This window comes from Hyperoodon ampullatus (genome assembly GCF_949752795.1).
Source record: "Hyperoodon ampullatus genome assembly, chromosome: 13".
In the NCBI taxonomy this organism is placed as follows: Eukaryota; Metazoa; Chordata; class Mammalia; order Artiodactyla; family Ziphiidae; genus Hyperoodon; species Hyperoodon ampullatus.
Genome location: NC_136926.1, coordinates 16,161,078 through 16,183,420, shown reverse-complemented (window position 1 = coordinate 16,183,420; position 22,343 = coordinate 16,161,078). Strand labels below are relative to the sequence as shown.

The following is a 22,343-nucleotide window of genomic DNA, read 5'->3' as shown; positions in this document are numbered from 1 at the left end:
TATTGGCAAAACTGGGAGAAAACGGGCTTTCACACTTAATTCATGGGAGTCAAAACTGGTACCTTCTTTTGAGTGTGGTTTGGCAAATTTGTCAGAGTGAAAAAAAAAACAACTCTTGTCAAAGCAGTTTTATTTCTAAAATTTTAATTTACAGATATACTTGTAAAAGTGTATAAAGATGATTATAAAGGGTGTGATATGCTGCATTATTTGTAATGACAAAAATCTTTGAATAATATAAATGTCCTCTCATAGGGATTAAATTATGGATGGTACATTCTTATAATGGAATAGTGTATAGCCATTAAAAAGAGTGCTCGGGGACTTCCCTGGTGGTGAAGTGGTTAAGAATCCGCCTGCCAATGCAAGGGACACGGGTTCGAGCCCTGGTCCGGGAAGATCCCACATGCCATGGAGCAACTAAGCCCGTGTGCCACAACGACTGAGCCTGCTCTCTAGAGCCTGCGAGCCACAACTACTGAGCCTGCGTGCTGCAACTACTGAAGCCCGCGTGCCTGGAGCCCGTGTTCCGCAACAAGAGAAGCCCCCACAATGAGAAGCCCGCGCACCGCAACAAAGAGTAGCCCCCGCCGGACGCAACCAGTGAAAACCTGCGCGCAGCAACAAAGACCCAACACAGCCAAAAATAAATAAATTAATTAAAAAAAAAAAAAAGAAGAATGCTCCCACGGAAAGATCTTTGCGTCGTAGTAAGTGAAAAAATTGGGGTGTAGATAAGGATTTCATTTGTGTATGTGTGTGTTCCATACAGGCTGGCATAGAGAGAGTAGTGTGTTTGCACACATGCACACGTAGGTAAGTATATTTATGTGTATGCACGAGACATTTCTCAAAGATTAGGAAACTGCTAACTGTAGTGACTTCTGACAATGCAAGGGAAGCTTGGGCTTTTTCTCAGAATTTCATACCTATCTGTACTGTTTTAGTAAATGAATTTTAAAAGGTTTTAGAAAGTTTATGTTTGTGTTCTCAACAAGATTCTAAAGGACATTGAGTCTATAAAAAATTAGAGCTGCCTGAAATAGTTGGCTCAGATAAGGAAAGATGAAACGGGAATGAAAAGCAGGAAGATAAACAAATAAAAAGATCTTGCTAGAAGCAGTAAAGAGTGCCCTTGAGGCAGCCCTCCCAGTGGTGAGGTTGAGGACAAACCTGAGAAATTCTTCTAGAATCTATTTTAAAAAAGAAAGAGGAGATAACAGTGGTGACAGTAAGGAAACAGATCCCCCATAGGTGGTGGCGGCCCAGGCTGGATGACCAGTATTTAAAAATGAAGCGACCTCTGAGCCCGCAGTATTTCATTTAATGAAGACCAATAATGGAGGAAGATGCTGGGAGAGAGCTGTAGAGGGGAGACAGAATGGTTTTTCCCTTCGTTCACTTCATTAACCTGATCATAGTAGGTTTAAGGACTTTTTTTTAAAAATACTGCAGTATAACCATCATTATAATTTTAAAATAATTAGAATCTTATTAGAATTAGGAGCAAGGTGTCTGCCTTCCGTATCACTGAAGTAGCTGTCTTTATGTGGTATAGGTATCCGTGTTATATTTGCTTCATGAAAGGAAGTGGTACGTTTTCCTTTCCTTTTGACTCTCTGGAATAATTTATAGAGCAGTGGGATGGTCTGGTCTTCGAAAGTTTGATAGAATTCCATTTTGAAACCATCTGGGTTTGGTGCTTTTCTGTGGGGTAGTTTTAAAATTGCTTTCTCTATTTTTATATAGAAATTGGTTTGCCTAAGTTTTCTCTCTAATGGACTCAGTTTTGACAGTCTTTATTTCCCTAGATAATTATTCACTTCATCTAGGTTTTATAATTTATTTGCACAGCAGTCTGCAAAGCAGTTTCTTTAAAAAATTTTTTTTCTTCTGTTTCAATGCTTATTTCCCCCTTGTCATTTCTTCTTTTGTGTATTTGTGATTTTTTGTTTTTGTTTTTGTACTCCTGAATAAGTTAACTAGTGGTTTGTCTATTTTGTTAATTTTAAAAAGCAGGATTTTTATTAATTAGATCTACTACTTTTTGTTTTCTTTTCCTTTGATTTTTGCTTATTTATTTATTTATTTATTTATTAGCTGCGTTGGGTCTTTGTTGCTATGCACGGGCTTTCTCTAGTTCTGGCGAACAGGGGCTGCTCTTCGTTGTGGTGCGCGGGCTTCTCACTGTGGTGGCTTTTCTTGTTGCGGAGCACGGGCCCTAGGCGTGCGGGCTTCAGTAGTTGTGGCTCACGGGCTCTGGAGTGCAGGCTCAGTAGTTGTGGTGCATGGGCTTAGTTGCTCCTCAGCATGTGAGATCTTCCGGACCAGGGCTCGAACCCATGTTCCCTGCATTGGCAGGCAGATTCTTAACCACCACACCACCAGGAAAGTCCCCTGCTTTTATCTTTATAAAATAGTTTTCCTTCCTTGTGCTATCCTTTGTCCTTTTTCTAGGGTTTTTTGTTTTTTGTTTGTTTTTTTGAACTGGGACTTTATTTTTATTCTTTTATATTTTTTATTAATGTTAGTTGTTTGTGTAGTGAATTTTCTACTGATAACTCCATTAGCTGTATCCCATAGTTGCTGATATGTAGTGTTTTCATGGCCATTATTTCTTTTTTAAATAGAATCCATGATAAACTTTATTTATTTATTTATTTATTTATTTATTTTTGCCTGCTTTGGGTCTTCGTTGCTGTGTGCAGACTTTCTCTAGTTGTGGCGCACGGGCTTAGTTGCTCTGCGCCATGTGGGATCTTCCTGGACTAGGGATCAAACCCCTGTCCCCTGCATTGGCAGGCGGATTCTTAACCACTGTGCCACGAGGTAAGTCCCGCCATTATTTCTTACAAATTGTGTAATTTCAGCTTGTATTTCCCCTTTTACCTAAGAGTTGTTTAATGGAAGGTTTTAAAATTTCCAGGTAGAAGGGCCTTTCTGTTTTTTGCTTTTGTTAGTGAAGTTCAGGTTTATTGCATTGTGATATTGTTCTGTGTAATAGTTCTACTTATAGGGGTTACTGTTTTCCTTGTGACTGTATATATCTGATCAATTTTTATGGAAATGCTCTGGGCGCTTGAGAAAAATGTGTAATTATTATCAGGGTGTGGAGTACAATATATGCACATAAGATCTACCCTATTTATGTTATTTAGATTTTCTATCTCTTTACCTGTTTTTTTAGTCTATTTTATCTTGTATTGAGTGTGGTGTATGAGTCTCCTATTATAGGTGTGTTTCCATCTGCATTTCCTTGCATCTCCTGTAGTTTTTGCTTCACAAAGGTGATTTCTGTGTTATTTGATACATAAATATTCATAGGTTTGTTGATTTCTTTTAATAGACAGCAAACTCATCCACATTTATTGTTATGACTGATAGGTTTGGTATCAACTCTATCATAACATTTTTAAAAATAAATTTATTTATTTATTTATTTATTTTTGGCTGCACTGGGTCTTCATTGCTGTGCATGGGCTTTTCTCTAGTTGTGGAGAGTGGGGGCTATTTTTTGTTGCGGTGCGTGGGCTTCTCATTGTGGTGGCTTCTCTTGTTGTGGAGCACGGGCTCTAGGCGCACAGGCTTCAGTAGTTGTGGCTTGCAGGCTTACTTGCTCTGTGGCATGTGGAATCTTCCCGGACCAGGACTTGAACCCATGTCCCCTGCATTGGCAGGTGGATTCTTAACCACTGCACCACCAGGGAAGTCCTCTATCTTAATGTTTTATACTTACAGTTGACCCTTGAACAATGCAAGTTTGAACTGCATGGGTCCACTTATGCACGGATTTTTTTCAATAAATACATAGTACAGTATGATACAATCTGCCGTTGGTTGAAACCATGCAGTTGGAAGCAGAACTGTGGATATAGAGGGCTGACTATAAAGTTATATATGAATTTTCAGTTGCGCAAGGATCGGTGCCTCTAAAGCCCATGTTGTTCGTGGGTCAACTGTAGTGTTTCCTTGCATTGTTTCTCACGAGATGTGTGTGTGTATGTACATGTGTGTGTATATATATATATATATATATATATATATATAATATATATATTATATATATATAATTTTTTTCTGAGATGTATATTTAAAATTTTGTTGTTGAAAACAGTTTTTTGAGAGCGTATTTAGGAAGGTTTGTATTTTTTTTAATCTAGTACTTACACCTTTTTGAATGTCCTTAGTCCTCTGTTTTGTTATTTAACTTTTATTATCAGGCTTATCAGATTTTTTTCATTACCCTTAAACACCCATCTATTGCCTATTGCCTATACAACAATGAGGTTTTTCCTGTTTTCCTTTTCCCATTTTCTAGTTGTAGTAGTTCTACTGTGTCACAGTATATAACTGTTGTACATTAGTTTTCTACTCTCATTCCCATCTTTGTTTTAGTCTTACATGACATTTATAGATTATTAAATGCTCACCATCAGTTATTTTGTCAATGTTGCTTGTTACCGTTTGGTTAGATAAAGTTTATCCTCTAGTAGATTCATCAGGAAAGACTGATAAGTACAGCATTCCCTTAGTTGTTGTATGTTGAAACTTGTTTTGTCTGTAGCTCTGATAGTTGAAGGATAACAGCTGGATATAAAATTCTTGGTTTACCCTTTTCTTTCATTGAGTTTTTAAAAAATGCTTGTTCATTTATCAACTTGCTTTATATGTTGGCTTTGAAAAGTCAGGTGCTAATCTAATTTGTTATAGTAAGTTATTTGTTTTTCATGGAGGCTTTGAAGATTTTTTTCCATTTGTCTTTATTTATTTTTTATTTTTTTATTTTTTTGCCGTATGCGGGCCTCTCACTGTTGTGGCCTCTCCCGTTGCGGAACACAGGCTCCGAACGCGCATGCTCAGCGACCATGGCGCAGGCTCAGCAGCCATGGCTCACGGGCTCAGCCGCTCTGCGGCATGTGGGATCTTCCCGGACCGGGGCACGAACCCGTGTCCCTTGCATTGGCAGGCGGACTCTCAACCACTGCGCCACCAGGGAAGCCCCTCCGTTTGTCTTTAAAGCGTAATAGTTTCATTAGAACAAGTGTCAGAGCGATTATTCTGGGCTTATTTTCCCAGGTACCTGATGGACCCTTCCAATGTATAGATTCACATCTTATTTTATTTGTTGTCTCAATTTAGGTTTAAATATTAGTTCTGTTCCATTGTGTTTCCCCCCTCCCCTTCCCCCAATTATATGTATGTTGTTTCTTGTTTGCTTTTCTTTCATATTAACCATTTTCTTTGTGATCTCTTTTATTTCTTTTTCTTTTTTTTTTTTTTTTTTGCGGTACGTGGACCTCTCACCGTTGTGGCCTCTCCCGTTGCGGAGCACAGGCTCCGGACGCGCAGGCTCAGCGGCCATGGCTCACGGGCCCAGCCGCTCCACGGCATGTGGGATCCTCCCAGACTGGGGCACGTACCCATGTCCCCTGCATCGGCAGGCAGACTCTCAACCACCGCTCCACCAGAGAAGCCCCTCTTTTATTTCTTTCTTCATCATATTTTATTCTCTTCATTGTTTTCCTACCTTTCTTTAATGCCACTTACTAGATTTTCATTTGAACTTATTCTCCTTTGGGCGCCTAGTAATTTAGTTTTCATTTCTGAGATGATTTTCTTTTCCTTTTTCTTTCTGAGTTTGATCAACTCCCTCTTCATTTTTTCCTACTTTTTGTCCATTTCTGTTTTTAACTTTTAAATTTCTTATTCAGAGTGTTTGTTCATATCCCTAAATCTTGTTTGAGTATATTTAATTCAGATTGGAGTGTTGTCTTATAGTTTTCTTCTGCATCATGGGTGTTTGTCTGGGATAATTTTCAAAAGCTGACTGATGTGTGACTCTTCTTTTTTGTAGTAACTTTATATAGACTTATTCACTTTTTTCCTATTTATTCTGTGGCTCTTAAATATTTTAAAGGTTCCTAATTCAATGGCATTTTCTTCTGTCAGTATAGAAAAGTCCAGGTTTTTTTTTTTTTAGTGGATTTGTGTATGTATTTGTGTTTGTGGTAGGGGAGAGGTTATTTGTCCTCTGGGTTTTTTGTTTGCTTTTTTGTTTGCAGGTAAATAAATTTCCCCTTTCTACTTCCTTTCCTTTTTGTCACCTAATTGCCAAATGGATCCTGTCTCTTTTTTGCCTTTTTCTTCCCCAGAGACCATGCATTTCTAACACTAACCTTAAATCATTCCCCTTTCCTATAAATAGGGCTCTGATCTACAAGAAAACTTTTTCAGTATTTTCACACTTAGGGTGGACTTTCTCTTTCTGGAGGTGGTTTTACAGCAATTTTAGGCCTGCCACTAGCTCCCCTGTTCTCTCTGACATGCAGTTTTCCTAAGAATGCCCTTGGCTTGGCACAGAGGGTTACAGTAAGAAGATGAGAGATCACTACTGAGATTTGGTATGTCTTCTTTTTTTTACTTACAGGTAATTTGGAAGTTTGGGCATTCTCTGTCTTCTACTTTTGTTGAGGGCATGGTTAGGTTATTGTGTGGTTTTACTTGTTCTTTTTAAAAAATTCCATATTTTAAAAAAATTTCCCCTTAGTTTTTAAATTTTTTAAATTATTTATTTATTTATTTATTCTGGCCACACTGTGTGGCATGGGGATTGAACTCACGCCCCCTGCATTGGAAGCGTAGAGTCTTAACCACTGGACTGCCAGAGAAGTCCCCTGTATTGTTTTTGAAGGATATGTGGGAAGATGTGAATTTAGGCAGTCATCATTGTCCTTGGCTACCCTGAAGTCCAGGCACTGTTATAGACACTTTATAAATATTAACTCACTTTATCCTCTCAACACCCTATGACACAGTGCTGTTGCTATTCCCATTTTATAGATGAGTTAAAACAGTTTAAATAACTAGCCTGGGGTCACACAGAGCTGGGATCTGAACCAAAGTAGTCTGGTTCCAGAGTCCGTGCTCCTACCCATAAAGCTTTGCCACCACATGCCAGCGATTCTCAGCTTTTTTACTTCTGGGGTCTCCTCTTTTTTTTTTTTAAACCATAAACCCAATATTCTAAAGAGAATTGTTTCCTAACCTGTATTTCATCATATAATAATTAGTTTTCCCTTTTTTTTTGTAGAAGAAAACATATATGCCACTCAGCTTCAGACTACCACACCAAGTAACATAATTGTTCTGTAGCCAAAAGCAAGAGAGATTTGACATTTTAACTAGCTTATACAGGTAGACAAATTGAAGATTAACATAAGATTTTCACTATACTTTTTGAAAAGTTAAAAGTAACTGGAAGCCTTCTGTTATTGCTCTTTGATTCCCTAGGGCTGTGGGGACTCAGGTGGGAACCATAGATTAAAGAAGCTGTGGACAAGATTTAAAAAAAAAAAAAAAAAGGATAGTTTAGTAATCATACTGTATGCAAAAGTATTAGATGCTGGAATGATAGGTATCTTATAAATTGAGGTTGAGTTTTCCCTGGGCAAAATTCTGCCTCGATCTTCTGACAAGCTCTCAGAGGGAGTAAAAAGCAAACTAATATTTTTTTCCTTTTGATCTGAACCCTGTGATTTTTCTCTAGGATAATCAGAATGATGTTTAGATTTTCCCCAAAATGCTAGTAAAATGCTATAGGAAAAATTAAAAAGAAAATACATTTCAGTTAATGTAAACAACAGGAATGTTGATAGACTATGTCTAGATTCTTGCCTTTTCTGATTACTTCTTGTCAGAACAATCTTATAGTTATTGTCATGATTGTCAGTAATATCTAACCATTAGTGCTTAGTATGTACCAGACACTCAGATGATTAAGCACCTCATATTTAACATGTACCAGGGCTTCCTTCCCTGGTGGCGCAGTAGTTAAGAATCTGCCTGCCAATGCAGGAGACATAGGTTTGAGCCCTGGTCCAGGAAGATCCCACATGCCACGGAGCAACTAACCCCGTGCGCCACAACTACTGAGCCTGCACACCTAGAGCCCGTGCTCCGCAACAAGAGAAGCCACTGCAATGAGAAGCCCGCACACCACGACGAAGAGTAGCCCCCACTTGCCGCAGCTAGAGAAAGCCCACACGTAGCAACGAGACCCAATGCAGCCAAAAATAAATAAAAAATAAAAAATAAATAAATTAAAAAAAAAAGATTTAACACGTACCAAATCTAACACTTGATTTTTCCTCTCCCCACCCTTTTTCCACATCTCGTACACGGTACCGCCAACCTTCCACTTGCCCAGACATGATGCCTAGGAGTAGTTCTTACTCCTTTCTTTCTTTCCCATCTCATATGTAATAAGTTAGGAAATCCTGTTGGCTACCCTTAAAATATTCCCAGTTGTACCGTTTATCACTACTCCTTCCGCCACCTTGGTCCTTGGTATCGTCATCTCTTGCCTGGATTGTCACAATAGCTTATTTAACTGATGTATGTGCTTCTACCCTTGCACGATAGCTTGAAGATGATTTAAAAATATAAGTCAGATCACGTGGCTCCTCTGCCTAAAACCCTCTAGTCCTTTCACATTTCACAAAAAATAAAAGCTGAAGTTTTTACAGTGTCCTCCGAGGCCCTGCATCATCAGGCTTTTCATTACCTCTCTGGCCTCATCTACCACTCTCTCCCTTGCGTGTTTTGCTCCAAGCATACTGGCCTCTTGAGTGCTTGAGCATGTCAAGTACGGTCTGCCCCCGTGCCCTTGATCTTGTTCCTCCCTCTGCCTGATATGTTCCTTTCCTATATGGCGGCATGTTGCTGCCCTCATTTCTTCCGGGTCTGATCAAATGTTACCTTATTGCTAAGGCCCTCCCCACCACCCTATATAAATAGCATCCACCTCAGCCCCAATCCCACTGACCATGCCCCCAGCCTCATCTACTGTGCTAGCAGGATCCCAGGCTCCTACCATGGGGAAGACAAGGAGGAGGCAGTGACCAAAGAGAGGAAGGGAAAGGGGTTGGGTTGGTGTTTTTATTTGCTACTCTACTAATAAGCATTTTAGCTGTGACGGTGTGGGAAGTAGTGCTGACAGAGTCCTTTGTTTTTCATTGGTCTATTTCTCTCTCTCTCAAGATGGTTTCACCCAAATATCACTGGCGTGGAGGCAGAAAACCTACTGTTGACAAGAGGAGTTGATGGCAGTTTTTTGGCAAGGCCCAGTAAAAGTAACCCTGGAGACTTTACACTTTCTGTTAGGTAAGTTGGAAGAAAAAGAGAGAATCCTGAGAGTGTTTTCCAGGGGGGAAATGTTAGGACCACATTTGGACAACTTGCGACCCTCATTTAGAGTCTGAAGGTCTGAAGGTCTGCCTGCTGCCCTGTGGGTGAGGCCTTGCCACTGCCCTGGCCCACAGATCAGGTATGATTCAGGCCTGCTGTGGGGTTCAGGATGTGGCCTCCTGAGAGTGAGAGGCTTGGGGAATCAGCAGAAGGGGCCTGAAGGTGGGCTTTTCTCTCTGGAGAGACCACTGAGGATGAGCTGGAGCATAATATAACAAGTTCTTAAAGCCTGGGTCGATCCTGGTTCAATCCAAAACAAGGCTCAATCCTTGTTCCCTGCATTTTTCCTTTCCCATCTGTTGATTACTGAATGGGAAAAATACTTTCTGAGAGTTTCTTCAAACAGCCTCACAGACGTAGAAAACAAGCTTATGGTTACCAAAGGGGAAAGTGGGGTGGGGGAATAAATTAGGAGTTTGGGATGAACAGATACACACTACTATATATAAAATAGATAAACAACAAAGGCTTACTGTATAGCACAGGGAACTATACTCAATATCCTGTAATAGAAATCTTAGGAAAGAGGGAAAAGAATCTGAAAAAGTATATAACTGAATCACTTTGCTGTACACCTGAAACTAACACAACATTGTAAATCAATTATACTTTAATTTAAAAAGAAAAAAGAAAGAAAGAAGAAGAGTTTCTTCAGATCACTTTTCTTTTTCAAGAAATAAAACATCACTGAGGAAGTTGTGGTCCCGTTTGTTCCCCTGCCCAGTCCCATTCCCCTCCCTCTTTCCTCAGAGGAAACCACCATCAAGAGGTTGGTATATCTCCTTCCTGAACATGTTTTTATACTTGTACTGCATTTGTACTATGTGTGAATGATATGAGGTTGGTTTGTGTGTTTTTAGAATTCATATCCATGGCTTTATAATGTATGTATTCTGAGACTACCTTTAAATTTTTTTTGAGTTCTGTGCTGATACATATAGATCTAATTATTAACTTTAATGGCTATATAATATTCGAAGGTGTGCATATACCACAGTTTATCCCATCCCCTATTGTTGGACACTGAGTTGTTTTTAGTTTGTTTAAAATTGTTTTGAACAGTATTGGCAACATCTGTTACATGTCTCTTTGAACACATGTGGGAGAGTTTTTCTAGAAATTGACTTTCTCTTATATACTCATTCTCCTTGCTCTAGCTCATTCCAGGAGCCAGAACTGAACTCTATGAATTTGCTTTTATTATTATTATTTTTAAATAAAGAAGTAAGGAAAACATGTTCTGAGGACCCCTTCGGGATTTGGGAAGTCCCTTTTTGGTATCGATTAGTTTCTCAAGGAGCTCACATTGTTGGCTTTTACTTCCCTTTTGCTACAAGGAGAGGGCAGAAGCCTTCATGAATTTTCCCAGGCTTATCCTAGCACAGACTTCTAACCTACAGTTGAGTGACATTTGACCTGTAAGAGTTTGGATGGAGATTATATAATAATAATGATGTTGAGGAGGAGGATGATAGCAGACGTTATTGAGGGCTTGACATATTCCAGGCCATCTTGCTAAGCACTCGCCACATAACATTTTATTTAATCTCTCCAACAACCTATGAATAAATACCACTATTATCTTCATCTTAGGGGTGAGTAAGCTGAAGCACAGAGGTTAATTTACAAAGCTGGTTTCATAGCTAGTAAGTGGCAGAGCCGGGACTACAGAACTGTTGAGGTTTTTTTTTTTTTTTTCTTTTTCCTCACCTTTTTATCTTGAGACATTTCAGACCTATAGGAAAGTCAAAAGATGAGTACAGTGAATACCCACATTCCCTTTACCTGTTAACATTTTGCCATGTTTGCTCTTTTGCTCTGAGTGTGTGTGTGTATGTGTATACTCTCCCCTCCCCCAACCTTTTGAACATAAGTTGCAGATGTCAGGATGCTTATTTTTACCTCTGAGTACTTCAGTGTGCATGTCCTATGAACAAGGACATCCTGTATAACTACAATATCATTATTATATATGAGAAATTTTAAGTGATTCCATAATGTTATCTAACACACAGTCCATATTCAAATTTCTCTCGTCATTTCAATAGTGGATTTTGAAGCCATCCCTTTATTTCACATCAGGAAGCACATAATGTCTGTTTGCCCCATCTTCTGGAGTGTCATTGCTTCTAGGCCCTTATAGTAGACAGAGCTGGGAAATAAATACTTATATATTTAAAACCAAAATTTAAATATATCAGTATCAATAAATATATAAATATATATCAGACAAGTCTGATAGCTCTAGTTCAGCCCAGTTTCCTTACCTTTTCCCATTCCGTATTTGTGTTTCCCTTCTGTAGAGAGAACCGTGTTTCACAGCAGCATCAATGTATGACCTCATTTGCCCAATCTTCTAATACAAAGATAGTTTCAGAATTACTATACCATTATCATTTCTAATTACAAACCCCTTAAGTAAAGTTCATGATTTCTCTGGAGTGTTTCTGTTCACAGCATATATCCCACTACGGGTGTATAATCTGTACTGTGTTCAAAAGCTACGGGAATTAATTTTCTGTGTAGTTACAAACTTACTGCAAAGTTAGAGTCATTTCTTTCTTTCTGTATTCAGTTTTTTGGTTTTGTACTCATTTTTTTGATCCTTGTTGATTTTATTTTTTGAATATGTGAAACACAAGATTTAAAAGTCAAACTGTATAAAAAGGTAAATTCTGACAAATTTTATTCTTATCCCTACCCCGTGTACCTTATTTCCATCCCTGTAGGTAACCAGTTTTATTAATTTATGGTTTATCTTTCTGTGTTTCTTTTCACACATGAAGTGGAATACTAAATTATTTCTTTGTAGTTTACTTTTTTCACTTACAGAAATCTTTTAGTGATCTTTCTCATTTTTTAAATTAACTGCATAGCATGTAACTTTATACAATTTCCTAAAAATGGGAATTTAGTTATTTCCAATATATTACAATGATAAATAATACTGCATCTAATATGATAACATTTTGCATATGTTTTGTGCTTTTGGAAATGTATCTTCAGAGGTGAGTTCCCGGGAGTGAGATGACTGGGGCAGAGAGTCAATATATATTAGTATAGGTTTTCCAAATTCCCCTCCACAGTGATTGTACCATTTTGCATTCTCACCAACAGTGTCTGAGGGTCCCTGTTTTTCCACAGCTTCCAGTTGAGTGTTGTCAAGCTTTTCACTTTCGTCAACCTGATAGGTGAGAAATGGTATCTCAGTGAATTTTAATTTCTCTTATGATTGAAGCTGAACATATTTTAATAAGGTTAAAGGTCATCTGTATATCTTTTTGGTGAACTGTCTTAGAACCAGTGCTTTTAACAACTCTTAAACTGCCAAGTTTCACTTTATATATGTTTTCTTATGTATATGATGTATATTATAGACACTGAGATGCATGTGTGTGTGTGTGTGTGTGTGCATGCATAAATGACAAGTTTATTGTTCTAGTTTTCTACAGGTGATCTAATCTTTTTGTTATGTGTCCATGCTGAAAATTTGATGATTAGGTTGCCTTAGTTAGTCAAGGAAGATCCCCTTTTTTTAATTTTGAGGGAAAAAAATACAGAAAAATACAAAAAATTATGTCCAAGTACCCATATTGTATTTATTGCCAGTCATTTTTTTCTTCAAAATAAAATATAAAAAAAAGCAAAATTTCCCTTTTTTCACCACCCTTCCTGCTGTTCTTCTCTTTGCCACAGAGACAGCTACTTTCTGAGTTTGGTGTATTTCTTTCTAGTTCATTAAAAAAAAAGTACAGGGCTTCCCTGGTGGCGCAGTGGTTGGAAGTCCGCCTGCCAATGCAGGGGACATGGGTTGCAGCCCTGGTCCGGGAGGATCCTGCATGCCGCGGGGCAACTAGGCCCGTGAGCCACAACTACTGACCCATGCACCACAACTGCTGAAGCCCGCGTGCCTGGAGCTGCTGCTGTGCGGTGGGAGAGGCCACCGCGGTGGGGGGCCTGCGCACCTCAGTGAAGAGTGGCCCCCGCTCGCCGCATCTGGAGAGGGCCCGCCCACAGCAACAAAGACCCAACGCAGACAAAAATAAATAAATAAAATAAATAAATTTATTTTAAAAAAGGACATATAATATAATAAGTAACATAACATAAAAGTAATATAATAATAAAATATATATGTATGTCTGTGGTCTGTATCATGAATAATGTATAATATTACTTGTGTGCATTCTGAAATTTTCATAAATGGTACATGCTGAGCATATCATTCTGCATTGTGCTTCTTTCATGCAATATCATGTTGTTTTTTGGCTGCGCTGTGTGGCTTGCAGGATCTTAGTTCCTCAACCAGGGATTGAACTTGGGCCCCTGCAGTGAAAGCGCTGAGTCCTAACCACTGGACTGCCAGGGAATTCCCAGTATCATGTTTTTGAGATCCATCTATGTTGCTTTATAGTCCATACCTGAAATATCTGTTTTTGTGATATGTTAAGTCAAGGTTAGAGATAGAAAGCTGAGGTGTTAAAATAGAATCAGGTGTAGCTGGAGGAGAGAGACCCAAAGTGCCTTTTTTACCCACTGGAAAAGATTGTAACCAAAAATTAGAAGTAGATATTGTTATTAACATTGTAGGACAATTTTTCTTACTGCGTTTCCATTTTCCTTTATCTTTAGTAGAAGTGTGTTTATATTTAACAGAGGCTTCATCAATAACACTATAGGGTCAGACTGAAAAATAAATATAGGTCAGTGATTACCATTTTGGGGTTGCCAGACCCATTGGGTCCACAAAGATGATTACGGGTGTCCTTGAGATGTACTTAGTAGTACAGAAAACCAAATGGAAATCATCAAGCTGCCTAGGCTAACTAAAATACCAAGTTTTAGAAACTTTTGGCCAGTGTTGTCAATTCATTGGGTTGACATACTAGCTATCTCACTTTGGAAACTCTGTTAATTATATGTCTTTAAAATGATTTTTAAAGATACAATTATGTGTAGTATCTTAAGTGTATAGTGAGATGAGTTTTGACAAATGTGTTTATCAATGCAATGAGAACTCTAATCAAAATCTTAAGTATTTCTATCACCCTAGAAAGTTTCTTGGTGCCGGTTTCTATTCTCCCTCCCCCTAAGAGGCAACCACTCTTCTCTTTTTTATCCCCATTGACGAGCCTATTCTACAATGTCATATAAACGAAGTCATACAGTATATATTCTTTTGTGTCTGGCTTCTTAACGTAATGTTTTTGAGATTCACCTAAGTTGATTGTATATATCAGTGGTCCTCTCTCTTTTATTTAAATTGCTGTGTGATATTTCATTGTATGAGTATTTGTGTATCCATTTTGGCCATAAATATTTGACCTTTCAATTTTTTTCTACTACAAAAAGGCTGCAATGAATATTCTTGTACAAGTCTTTTGGTAGCCATGCAGTTTCATTCCTTTGGGGCAAAATACTAGGAGTGGGTTTACTGGATTATAAGGTAAATGTACGTTTAATTTTAGTGATATTTGTCTTGATTAATTGATGAGAAAAATGATTGCCACTTAATATATGCAGAGCCCTTTGTGTTGAAATGGTTGACTGTGTGGTTATTTCACTCACTGCATTTGTTTAGGAAAAGTGTAAACTTGCACATTCCTTGGGTTTGTTTCAATGTTTAGGTGAAATCTGATAATGAATATGAGATCCATTTTTACTAGTAGCTCTTTATTTGTCTTTTACCCCCACTTTTCTAATGGACTATTTTAGAAGAAATGGAGCTGTCACCCACATCAAGATTCAGAACACTGGTGATTACTATGACTTGTATGGAGGGGAGAAGTTTGCCACTTTGGCTGAGTTGGTCCAGTATTACATGGAACATCATGGGCAATTAAAAGAGAAGAATGGAGATGTTATTGAGCTCAAATATCCTCTGAACTGTGCAGATCCTACCTCTGAAAGGTCAGTTACATTTTCGTAACTGCAGAGTCTGCATCTCTCCCATGCCATAGGTGTGAGGTGAATGCATTATGGGGGTTTGACTTCTGTTTCTCAAACTGTAATCTTAAAAGTGTTACTAAAGTAAGGGCTTCCCTGGTGGAGCAGTGGTTGAGGGTCCGCCTGCTGATGCAGGGGACACGGGTTTGTGCCCCGGTCCGGGAAGATCCCACATGCCGCGGAGCAGCTGGGCCCGTGAGCCATGGCCGCTGAGCCTGCGCGTCCAGAGCCTGTGCTCCGCAACGGGTGAGGCCACAACAGTGAGAGCCCCGCATAAGTGTTACTAAAGTAAGAGTAATAGGATCAGATTATTCTCAGAGTGGCCTTTTCTTGCAAAAGCTTCAGTTAGTGTTACTTACACTCGTTCTACAGAAGTCTCAGACTATTCCTGTATATACTTGATACACGCAATAATTTTAAGATTATTGACCTTGAGCGTTATTGAACTTTGAGCGTTAGGAGAGGAAAACAAATGATAATGGGAACACCAAAATAGCAGTTCCCTGTAGTAGCTTCTGACCAGCTATTCAGCAGTGCCACCAACAGATGTCAGTTTAAGCTCAGAAGTGGGAAAGCAGAGAACTCGGTCAGATTTTTCATCAGTTCTTTTATGTTATATCCACGAATGTGTGAGAATGACCCTAATTAGAGGGAATCATATTATTTCAGAGATCTTTCCCCAGTGTTGGAACTAAGCTGATGAAAGCTGGGGCTTGACTTAACTTGCGTTGATTTTATTGGTTTTCTGCATTCCCAGTCTCTTCTCTCTGACTCAGTACCAAATCAGGGTCTCTTAATTCGGTTTGAATATTTTCTGTCTTCAAGTAGGTTTCTTCTACTTACACCTTCATGTCACTGGTATTTTATGCTGATAATTTGTTTTCCAGCCAAATTATTAAGCAAAAGGCTGTCAGTCAACTCTGTGCAGTTTATTTAATTTTACTCTGTTCAGTTGAGGGTAGATGAAAACTACCTCGAAGTATATTCCTTTAGTGTTGAGCCATTAGCACTATGTGCTGTGATCATGCTTGTTTCCTCACCAAGATCCTGAGGGAAAAAGCCACATTATTAATATGACTATGTTAAGATGTTTTCTATAGTAACTTAGAGTAGCAGTGTTTCAAAGTCTGACCTCAGACGGCCTACATTAGGACTCTGGTGTGCTGGTTAAAAATGCAGATTGCTGTGCCCCATTCAGACTTAGCGTATTGGTATCTCTCATTGTGAGGCATGGGAATTCACATTTTTAGCAAAATCCCTTGCCTCTACTCCAAGTCTTACGTGCATTAAAATTTGAAATGATAACCCAGTAGATAGTCCAAAGATGATGACAGCAAACTTGGAGGCTATTGAAGTATAGATTGGAAATCTGGAAAAGCTTGGAATGCTTGAACTAATTTATAATGAAGATCCTTTTTAATGTAGTGTTTGCATGCCAAAGCAAGGGCAAACATTCAAATGATTCTCTGTCACTACCATAACTCTCTATTATAACTTCTTTAAATGACTGTAATTAAATAGTTGGTCCTTTTAGCGTTTGGCAGTGGAGAAATGACAAACTGGCTTTTTAAAAGATGGGGGATTTAAAAGAAAATAGGAAAGATTGAGGATATTTGCCTCCCAATGATTGTGGGCTCATTTAAGGAGTTTAATGTTCATTCTTTTTTTTTTTTTTTTTTTTGGCCGCACCACGTGATTTGTGGGATTTTAGTTCCCTGACCAGGGACTGATCCCGGGCCATGCCAGTGAAAGCCCGGAATCCTAACCACTAGGCCACCAGGGAACTCCCCTAATGGTCACTCTTAATATCTTTGTCATTTTTCCTGCCTGCTTTCGGATGCAAATTCTGTCTTATGTGGAATGGATCAATCTCTTGGAGGAACGTGCCTGTTTTTAATTGTGTTGAGTAGAGATGACTATGTATGGTAGTTTTGTGAAAGAATGTTGTGAACGCATGGCAGAACTCAATTGATTTTTCATTAAAAAAAATTTAGGTGGTTTCATGGACATCTGTCTGGGAAAGAAGCAGAGAAATTATTAACTGAGAAAGGAAAACATGGTAGCTTTCTTGTGCGGGAGAGCCAGAGCCACCCTGGAGATTTTGTTCTCTCTGTCCGAACCGGAGATGACAAAGGGGAGAGCAATGACGGCAAGTCTAAAGTGACCCACGTTATGATCCGCTGTCAGGTAAAACCCGGATTGAACTGTGGGTCTGGCGAAACATCATCTTTCGGTGGTTTTTCTGCTGGGAGAAGACCGACACCATTACTTCCAAAGTCATTTAGTTAAGGGCTTCTACACTTTTAGTACCTTGTTAGTTATAACTGTTTCATCATTTCCGAACTTTATTAAATTACTTATTTCCTCTCTATCTCTGGCAGATTAAGTCATGCCTCAGTATGTCACCTTCTTCCCTGCAGTCTTTTTTTTTTTCTTTGGCTGCATCACGCAGCTTATAGGATCTTAGTTCCCGACCAGGGATTGAACCCGAACCCTCGGCAGTGAAAGCACGGAGTCCTAACCACTGGACCGCCAGGGAATTCCCAGCCCTGCAGTATCTCAATCTGTGCTTGGTTACAGCTGGAGTCTGCCTCTGTCTCAATTTCTAAAGTGATGGCCTCAGCTTCTCCCTTGGGTCAGCACAGTCTAGCCTGTGACTACATGTACTTTCATATTATAGAATTCTGGTTAAGGCTGGGAGAACTGAACTCACCATTTCTTGTTTTTAATGCGATGGCTAGACCAAGGAGGTTGGTTCTTGGTCAACTACATCAAACTTTGTTTTGACATAGTTTCCTAAATAGCAACTGTCTATTCACTTATTGCTTCGGTTTTTCAATAAGATTAAAAAAAAAAACCCCCAAAAAACAGCTTTATTGAGATATAATTCACACACCATACTATTCACCCTTTTAAAGTGGACAATTTGGTGGTTTTTAGTATATTCACAAATTATGCAGCCAACAACGTTAATTCCAGAACCTTTTCATCACCCCAAAAAGAAACCCTGGGTTCATTACCAGTCCCTCCCCATTTTCCCCCTCCCCCCAGCTCTTGGCAACCACAAACCTCTTTGTTTCAATGGATTTGCCTATTTTGTATATTTTATATAGATGGAATCATGTAATATGTGGCCTTTTGTGACTGACTTCTTTTACTTAGAATGTTTTTCAAGGTTTATCCATGTTATAGCATGTGTCAGTAAACTCTTTATTGGCAAACATTTTGTTGTATGGATATATACCACATTTTGTTTATCCATTAAAAAATTAATGGGCATTTTGGCCCATTAATTTTTATGAATAATGCTGCTATGAACATTTATGTACATTTATGTACTTATCATTTTGTGATATTCTCTTTGATGAGACATCATGTTCATATTTTCTTTTAATTTATAGTTTCCTTTAGTTCTTTGAATATATTTATACTAGCTGGTTTAAAGTCTTTGTCTGGGCTTTCTCAAGGACAGTTTCTGTTGAATGCTTCCCACCCTCCCCCCCACCCCCAAGTACGGACCATATTTTCTTGTTTCTTTGCATGTCTCATAAGTTTTTGTTGGAAACTAGGCATTTTAAATAATATAATATAAATCCTTTGCCCTCCTTTCTGAGGCAGCATTATTTGTTGTTGCTACTTTTTATGGTTCCTGTAGTTGTTGTTGCTGTTTGTGTGTTCAGTGACTCTCCTGTCTTTGTCTTGCGTGGCCACTGAAGTCTTTGCTTGGGTAGCTTAGTGATCAGTTAATGATTGAACAGAGATTTCCTTAAATGCCTTGAAACATTAAATCTCCCAGCCTTTGCCAGGGAGGCTCTGTGTGTATGTGTGTGTGTGTATGTGTGTGTGTGTGTTGGGGCACGACTGCCTTCAGTGCTCTGGCACCTTAAAACTCTACCTTAGCCTTCACTTCCTACTTGCACAGAACCTCAGGATCAGCTAGAGGTAAAGATTAGGGCCTTTTTGGATCTTTCCTGGACTTCACACAGCCATGCACATGCACATGCACATGTCCTTCTAGATTCTCAAGGATATGTTGGAGGTTTTCAGAGCCCCCTGTGGATGATGTCTGGATTTTCCTTTTAAGTTTTTGATCAATCTCTTATTTGCTCTGACTGGTATTGCTGCCTTAGGCCACTGTGATATTAAACAATTGCTGCTAATTGTTTTTGGGAGATCCCCTGAAGGCAGGCTGAGTAAGCTGTAAGTCAATCAAATAAAGACAAGCTCTGAAAATAAGGCTTTCCCAGGGAGCTGCTAAACAGACCAGACAGTGATAATTGTCTAGGGATAGGTCTGGAAAGAGCTCCAAATCCATCTGTCTACTCCAGTTATGCTAAGCTGCTTTGTTTTCACAGCTACTGTGGTTATGAGACTATTGGTTTTCAAGGCTACCAAGAAGCTGGGGAGAGGTAGGTGGGAATAGGGCAAGTTAAAAGGCCACAATTTGTTGTTCTCATCAAGGTTCAATCTTTTTCTTGAATAAATGCTCCTTGAACTTTATTGGTTAATTTTCAGAGTTCTGAAAAAGTTGATGACAATTTTTGCCAGGGTTCTTGTTACTTTTGTGAAAGAGCAGATTTTCAGAGGTCCTTACTCTGTCATTCTGAAAGTGCTGCTTCCCTCCTCGCTCGATTTATTTTTAAATAAAAGGTCATACCCAAATATCTTCATGTATCATTTCTAGGGTTTTGTATTTTCTAAGTTTAACCATTTTCCTGTTGTTTTCCTGAAACAGCCTATTCTGGTCTCCTTGTCAGAAAAAATTCCCTGGTCTCTGTTTATAATTTCCCTTTTAAATTTTCATTAGAAGATGAAAGAAAAGGCTTGTATATTGGGTTTCAGTGCTGCCTCACCAGCCTTAGAGTTTGTTGTGTTTCAGAGAGAAGTAGTTATTTATCTTCTGTTTGGCAGCCTTGTGTATAGTCACTTAGCCTAGAGTATAAGTAAATAGTAAATATGGTTTTTCTTTTTTTTTTTTTCTAGCTATTTAGTGAACCTATGAGAGAGAAACTTTTTTGTGGCCTAGTTAATGTTGGATACTTATTTAGGGTTTCTCACACCTCACAATGAACTCTTTTACATTGGATCTGCTTCTCCATTTTCATCATCTTTGTTGCTTCCCTTTCTTTGTTCTCTTACAGCTCTTCAATCTTTCCATTATTGGGGGAGAGTTAGTCTCTGTACTTGAGTTGGGAAAAACAGTAATTTAACATAAAGGTCATGAACATAATTTTTTTTTTGGTCTTGAAAGGAACTGAAATATGATGTTGGTGGAGGAGAACGGTTTGACTCTTTGACAGATCTTGTGGAGCATTACAAGAAGAATCCTATGGTAGAAACATTGGGCACAGTACTACAACTCAAGCAGGTAAGCATTTTGGAAAGCTAAACTCCCCCTCCTTATAGAGTTTAAGAAGTCCGAACATAGAATATTCCAAACAGACAGAAGTAGAATAGTATCGTGAACCTCCGTGTACCCATCACCCAGCTTCAATTACGATCAACTCATCAAATCTTATTTCATTTATTACTCCACTCACTACCTTCTTCTTGTAGTATTTGGAAACAAATTGTAGATATTACATCATTTTCATGATTATCTCCATATGTAATTCTAAAAGGCCTTATGGAGTTTTTAAAGCAAAGTTTTTATCAAATTTTCATTGTAGATGCACCTTTGGTTACCTTTAGGTGATCATACCTTTACATTTTGGAGTTATTGCTGTTTCAAAGCTCACACTTATTACTTAGTGGCAAATGATACCATCTCTAACATTGTGGTCTATTTATAAAGAAAAATAGGTTTGAATTTATATCAGCAAAGTGTGTGGAGATTGAAGAAAGATATATTTCCTGAAGGAACAGAAAGGAAAGTGAAACTCTATTTGAAAATTTTACTGTGAACTTCCTGTCCTTGCCTCTATGAACACCAACATAGAAGTCTTTTTTTTTTTTTTTTTTTGCATTAACACTTTTTTCTGTAATGCTTTCTTCATTTCACACCAACCGCTGAATTTGATTAGCCCCTCAACACAACTCGTATCAATGCTGCTGAAATAGAAAGTCGGGTTCGAGAACTAAGCAAATTAGCTGAGACCACAGATAAAGTCAAACAAGGCTTTTGGGAAGAATTTGAGGTAAGTTATTAAAAAAAATTTTTTTACATGATTTATTAAATCCTGTTCTTAATGGAAGAGAAGTTGGTTTCACGTTTGGGATTGGATCTGAAAGGCTCGGATCTGCGTCCTTTCTTAATTTGGCCATTGATTGACGTGGAACAAGTTGCTGAGGGGGCTTTTTCAAATAGAGCTGCATTATGTTCTGGGAGAAGGGAGTTGGCAGTTAATATTAAATGGATGAGCCAATAGCTCCATTTGGGTCTTTTGGTTTGGACTGCTGGCAAAACCCCAGAAAAAGAAAAGAATCCAGTTCTTCGGAAGATTTCCAGCATTGGCTGGGGTCTTTAGAAAGAATCTATAGCTTTACTGCTGTGAATAAGTGAGAGACAGTTATCTCATGGTGGCTTTAATCTGGGAGTTGAAATTTATATCTTTGAGAGGTTAAGTGAACTGATTTCTTTCCTGAAACCAGCTTGAGTAGGAGAATGTCCCCAGTAGGAGTGGGCTGTGTTCCTGTTGCACTGAAGTTTGTCACCTGCCAACTCATTGTAATCTTATTCTCTCCGTTATCATCCCTGTGACAGAAAACTTCGTCAAAAACAATTTTGTGTGTGTGTGTGCCATATTTACCTTCATAGTTATTCTTAGCATGTAGCACAGTGCCTGGTACATAGCAGAAACTCCATAAATGTTTGTTGAATGAGTATTTACATTTAGCTAATATTTATGTTATTTTATTAATACTACTCTGTTTATGGGAATGATTATTCCATACTTTTTGTAGGACTTTAGAATTCATAAATATTTGTGGAATGAATGAACAAATGAATGGCCACATGAAGCCCTTTTAACCACAGTATGTCAGATCAACTTGGTGAGATATTATTTCCATTTTACAGACGAGGAGCCTCAGACTCAGGGAGGTTAAGTAAATTGTCCAACTTCTGTACCACAAATATTGATTGAATTGCAGCACTGAGGATGTGTACAGAATAGAACAGTCATGGTCATTGCTGAACATTGCTAACCAGG

The 22,343-nt window shown here is 38.6% G+C and overlaps 1 protein-coding gene across 1 annotated transcript in view; it reads left to right on the top strand.

Annotated features, from left to right (window-relative positions):
• The window catches only part of PTPN11 (protein tyrosine phosphatase non-receptor type 11), a gene marked incomplete at its 3' end in the record, with an annotated part of 74,350 nt that overhangs the window by 9,641 nt on the left and 42,366 nt on the right, over window positions 1-22,343 (top strand). The window contains exons 2-6 of the mRNA XM_079717059.1: window positions 9,040-9,162; window positions 14,962-15,156; window positions 17,187-17,379; window positions 20,444-20,560; window positions 21,216-21,329. Of these exons, the coding sequence (XP_079573185.1) occupies window positions 9,040-9,162; window positions 14,962-15,156; window positions 17,187-17,379; window positions 20,444-20,560; window positions 21,216-21,329 (742 nt within the window). The remainder of the gene's footprint in view (window positions 1-9,039; window positions 9,163-14,961; window positions 15,157-17,186; window positions 17,380-20,443; window positions 20,561-21,215; window positions 21,330-22,343) is intronic.